General features: G+C 38.6%; 1 protein-coding gene across 1 annotated transcript; it reads right to left on the bottom strand.

Annotated features, from left to right (window-relative positions):
• Positions 1–2,651: 2,651 nt before the first annotated feature.
• Positions 2,652–4,631, bottom strand: LOC113211071 (transcription initiation factor TFIID subunit 13). Its single transcript, XM_026429324.2, has 5 exons — positions 4,343–4,631; positions 3,978–4,148; positions 3,728–3,893; positions 3,599–3,647; positions 2,652–2,754 (listed from the first exon to the last, which is right to left on the bottom strand). Exons 1-4 carry the CDS (start codon positions 4,544–4,546, stop codon positions 3,628–3,630), a joined length of 561 nt encoding a protein of 186 aa, XP_026285109.1. The 5' UTR covers positions 4,547–4,631; the 3' UTR covers positions 2,652–2,754; positions 3,599–3,627.
• Positions 4,632–5,835: the final 1,204 nt, after the last annotated feature.

Below are 5,835 nucleotides of genomic sequence, written 5' to 3'. Positions count from 1 at the left end.
CCACCCCCCTCATCATCCCCACACCCCTCATCATCCTCACTCGGATCCCCATCGCAAAGAGTAAACTGTAGGGTGTACAGTATGTGTACGTTTGTGAGAATGTGTGTGCATGTGTATGTGAATTAAAAACTTAAAGTGAGATTGGGAGTGTCTGCGATGCTGGTCTCTTCAATCATTTTCATTGGTGGTGATGTGTGAGGTGGATGCCTGGTATCTGCCAAATGCTTTGTCATTGCATTGTACTCTGCTGAGTGACTTACTCATAACTGCGTGTTAAATTCTGTATTTTGTTCAAGTTAAATTTCAATACTTTCCGCTTCAGCAAGAAGTGTTTTTTACTGAAATTTATTATGCCTCGTGTAAAGTAATATCAAAGTGGTATCCCTATTCAGTTATGAAGATTTTCAGTGCGGGGAATATACTTTCAGACTCTTTCTCTCTCAAGTTTACTTGTATTTGTGAGGGGTGTGGTATTGGTTCAGTTGTGCTCTTTTACATGATGTTGTGTTTAGGTGAAACAAACTTAAGTATGAGAAAAGAGCATCATTGTGTCATTGTGTAAAGCTGCAAGTTTTTATTCCTAGACCATGTTAGTGTGAAAATTGTTTAAATATTGTTGCATACCTTCCAGTATGCAGAAACAAACAATTTGCTATTGACTCCTCGGGAACCATATTTAATATTGACCCTTAGGTTTTTTTTGTTTTTGTTTTTTTTCGGTAGCCTAACAGCCCTCAAACAATGCCTTTCTTGGTATAATAAGAGTTCACTATTTTGTTTAACTGACCTGCAAACCTGTTGTTTTATCCACTTTACATATGTTTAATCATCAGTGAAAATGATAATATATTATATCTATATATATATATATCTATTATATATTTGTGTGTTGATGTGGTAGAGGCATTATTGTGATTTTTATGACCTGCTTTCCATGCATGTCAGAAACAGCTCAAAGTGAATGTGATGTGATGTTAATGTAAAGTTCTGTAACTCCCTATGCTTGTGCTTTTAAATGTATCTCTCCCCTGTTTTGTGGTAGATGGAAACATTGTTTCAATGTTTCATTTTAAAATTACTTTTGTAGATCTTCAAATCTTTTGATATGTTATAGTTTACAGGAAAACTGCATGGTTGTGGATTATTATTTTTCCGTGCCTATTGTTTGCTAAGAGAAATGCTTGTCATTTTTTATTGCAATGCTTTTCATTGACATTTTGACTTTAAGCTTATGTTTATTCAATTCAAAACTCAATCAGCAAAAAGCTGTCCCAATACTACTTGGCACATTTCAGCCTCAAAAATAAGAAAGTCTGCTGATAGTCATTGAAAAAGTCTCGCAATGGGTAAGCACTTTTAATGAACTTTCTGAGTTAGCCCATCTCTTCTCTTTTCCTCGGGACCTATATTTACATTGTAGTAGGTATAGTTGCAAATTTGAATGCTGACAGAATTTATCAAAGACACCCAATATTTCAGTGATAGAGCTATTTTGGACCACTTCCAAACACTGTGTGCATCTGAAAGAAAAAAAAAAAAGAATGAGCTTGTATTTTGTTGTCTAAGTGTTATTTTAAAGTTTATCTTATAATTGTTGCAGCACTCACTCAATGCAAGTGACATTGCATTTACATATTTGTAAATTTGATCTCAAAAGAAATGCTTAGTACAATGATGGATGTCTTTTTCACTTTTTCCCCCGTAATTTAGAGCGATTCTATTTGAGCTTCATAGTTGCTAGATGGGGAGCCTAACGCAGAAACTTAATATTTCTGGAGATTCAGACAAAGTGCTTTATTATATGAAACATTGTTTGAGCTCATTTTATTGCCTATTACCCAGTTGCTGCACAATGACAGCCTGTTCGAAGTTTTATTGAACTTGTTTTTCATTAGACTGTGGCTTCTTAATATAAGTAATGCTGTAAAGTTTCTTTCACAGAGCTGCTTATATAATTACTAAGAGATACATTTTTGTTACCTTACTGATACTAGTTAATATTTAGCTGTCCTGTCTGGGGCTGCTATTAGAATAGTTGAGTTTTGAACTCATTTGTATTCATATGTAAATATTGTTAATGAGAGAGAAATTCTACCAGCCTTTTATATATTTATGTGTTATGTAAGTTATTTTCTGAACTGGGAAAGCTATGTTACTCGTGTTTGCCAACAAAGGTTAACATTACAATTAACCCAAACAATAGGAGCCAAGTTAATTGTGTGTCAACATTTGTTCCTTGCAATTTGAACAAGCAGATTTTACTTGGCGTAACTTGTCCTCTAATGTACATAATCAGCATCAATTGTGAATAGATCATATTTTTAATACTGTCAGAATTAGTAAGTGGAATGGTAATTGTAAATATTGTACAGAAAGCGTGTATATGTATGACTTTCCACTGTTCAGGTTTTTTTTTTGTGTCTAAAATTGAATCTATATTAAACGAATCATTAACAGTTGTTACAACTTATTTACGAAAAGGTTGATTGTTATTTTTTTATGGTTTGGGTTGCAAGAATCTTTATTGTTTGTATTTCTTTTCACCCATTTCAATTGGATTAAAAATTTGGTTCATACCGCAGAATTGTGTAGGGTATAGAATTGTGTGTCCTGTAATGACAAGGTTGTTTCTAAAATTTTCTCCATGAAAATAAAACAAATCTCGCTTTAATTGTTATCGCCAGTCTTATAAATAAATCCAGAACAAAATTTCTCTTTGAACAGTTTGATGCAGTAGAATTTGTCAAGCTGCAACTGAAACATGAAACAGAAACTATTATATTCCAGCTAAAATCAAAAATCATTTCACCCTTACAGGAAAAGATGTTAACAGGGTAATATTGCAAACATTTGAAAAATAAATTGATAGTGTGAAATGACATAAATAAAAGAAATCTTTTTTTCTGCCTGCATTACATGATAGCAGATTCTGCTATCTTGGAAATGATTTTTAAAAACACACTAAGAGGGTTGTAACACAAGTACAGACAAAATAAAAAGCACAGACACAAAAACCGACACCTCTGCAGAAAAGATTTCAGACCGCTGCTGCCACCACCAACACACATTCTATGTTCTGACTATTAGACACAGTAATCCATAATCCATGCTACTCACTGGGTATGAAGGGTGTATCACAAGTTTGTAGTTTGTTCTTTTGAAGGGAAAATATCAAAGCCTTAAAAAATTAAAACTGTACAATTGCCTTAAAATCTAATATCACTCATGCAACAGCTGGCACATAAACATAAAAGAGAACCATTATAGTAGGACACAATTCCAAGCCCAGCAACACAAAATAACATCAAATTTGTTGTTTTGCACACATGTACACAATAACTGAGAATAACCCACTTACATAAGCACCTATCAGCAAGAAAAAACAAATTTTATATAGGGAGGCTGCTTACAAAACAATTAAGCTTCAATTTCTTATTAAGTACACAAAACCCTTTAACCAACCAAAGGTGGAGGAGACAAATAGGTGTGATTTCCAACGAAATGAGTGAGAGTTCCAGGAAAATGTGGATTTGGTGATTTGTACAAGCACATTGTGAGGGAAACACATATACATAAAATATTTGGAAATTTAACTTACAGAAAAATCACTGAGATTGACAAGCAAGTTCATAATACTAATTCTGGATCTTTAAGAAAGATAAAAATATTAGGATGTGGATGGGCCCTTAAAGAAAAATATAAGTACACATCTTTAGATATCACTCACCAACATATTTCACTTCGTCAAAAGCCTTTCTGGCCTTCTTTAACTCTTCATTCATTGTTAATAAGTCTTTAACACGTGCATACTTGCGTGAGTCTTTACGGACAAGGAAAACAATATCTTCAACCTGCACTCTTCCTGTTCGTCCAATTTCCATACCCTTGTGGGTCTGCAAAAATTTAGATTTGTTACCAAAATAAAAATTTAAGCAGTACAGAAAGGAAAAGGATCATTAACTGATTTTCACACCTACCATTTCAGTTATAAATTCAATTACTAAGTCCTCCAGAAGATCTACACTCTCAGTGTATGGATTCTGGTCATCTCCAAAGCCATACATCATGCACCGCAACTCCTTAGAAAACAGCCGTTTCCGCCCAGATGATGTTGAGCCTAGAGGAGCAACATATTCTTCCTCCTCTTCCTGTGGGAAAATACAACAATAGAGAACAAATTCAAGTAAAGCAAATGCAAGACAGTATGTAAACAACCCTCAATGGAAAGCTACAATGATTATTTGAACGGTTCAATTCATAAAGTTGAAAAAACAAATTGACACTGTCAGAAACTTAATGCAATTCAAAACTTTTCTATTTAAAAAGAATCACAAAGTAGTACCGCTTCGAGCTCCTCAGCTCCAGTCGGCGGCCCGGGAGGTCCAACAGTCTGTCCCACTGTCAGTCCAGTTCCAGTAGCAGCCGAAGCAGGAGCACCAGTTGTCGGCTCCGTGGACACTGGTGCCAGTGTTTCTCCTAAATTAGAAGCCTCCTGTTGTTCCACGGGGACAGCTACAGAGTCCGCGCCCAACGGAATTGTCTCCATTGCAACACTTGCAAGGTACGTAAACAACACAGCAGGAGGGAAACCTAACCTGTACTTGACAGCAGAAGCAGACAGTACGGCACGGCGACTCGGGGCAGGATGGGAGAACCTCTGCGCCCCCTTGAAAAACTCATAAAGAAGTTCTGCTGCACATCGGCGGAAACCGCGGAAACATTCAAAAAACATTTCCAGGGAATGCCATAAATGTTCACGAATTATGAAGGCATTTTGGAGCTTCTTTGATGGACCCATCAGGCTCTATCACTTATGATAAGACTCGTGTACGGGTCACTCCACTCAACCCTGCTCAAATGTTCACAATTTGTGAAAATTTATTTGTTTTGTTGAACCATCAAAAAGCATTGAGCGAACCCGGATGGCATTATTAGTAATTGGAAAATCTGAAATGATTGGTGATGGGCTTCTGGTTTTATTGGAAGGCCATGAGGAAAGTGAGGGAACTGAACTGAAGGAGTTGAACCCTTCACTCTCATTGCGTCGGTAGATCGTACTCACACTAAAAAAACTCGTCATGAAAATGACAATATATGGCTAATTACTTGTAGAATAACGTCATCGCCGATTTTTTCGTCATCTATTTGATGAATTTTCATGAAAACGACGATAAATCCGTGATGGTTGTAGAAAGGATTAGCAATGACATTCTCATTTTCATCACGATTTTTGTTTACAGTGTACGTGGAGGTCAGAGCATTTCGGGCCACCCAGGTCACCCGAGCCACCCTTAGCTGTAGAGGGTCACGCCGGTGCGAAGTTGTTGGTAAGTGAAGGCGTCCTGGACGCCGGAACCTGGAGCGAGCCAGAGACATTTCCAGGACTTGATGGGCTCCAGGGCTTCCGCAAGCACGACGGGGCCGCCGAGACGGGCGTCTAAAACGCCGTCCAGGAAGGAGATGACAAATGACTGTCGCGAGCGGAACGCCCGGCCCGCAGTGTTCCGCACCCCCGGCCCCGCGCGCAATCCGATCATTGCCCCGTTCCAGGAAGAGCCTGGCGGAGCCCGGCGCAGCCCGGGCAGCGAGAGGAGGCAGCGAGCGATCAGGGTTTCTGAGAAGCTCTCCGGGTGAGGAGGACCCTCGCCGGCAGAGGGAAGACCTGCCATGGGGTGCGGCGCCGAAGGGCGCGGCCCCGGCCCCGGCCCCGGCCCCGGCCACTGTAAAACCCTTTGACTCCAAAATGTAAAGGGGCAACGTTTTCGCGCTGATCCATCCCAAGCGCGAGATTCATATCGAAAAATCCGAAAAGCCCACATTATTCAATGTGGTCTA

The sequence above is a fragment of the Frankliniella occidentalis genome, unplaced genomic scaffold (assembly GCF_000697945.3).
Source record: "Frankliniella occidentalis isolate FOCC.00 unplaced genomic scaffold, Focc_3.1 Scaffold137, whole genome shotgun sequence".
NCBI classification, from domain to species: Eukaryota; Metazoa; Arthropoda; class Insecta; order Thysanoptera; family Thripidae; genus Frankliniella; species Frankliniella occidentalis.
This window is presented reverse-complemented; position numbering and strand designations above follow the sequence as displayed.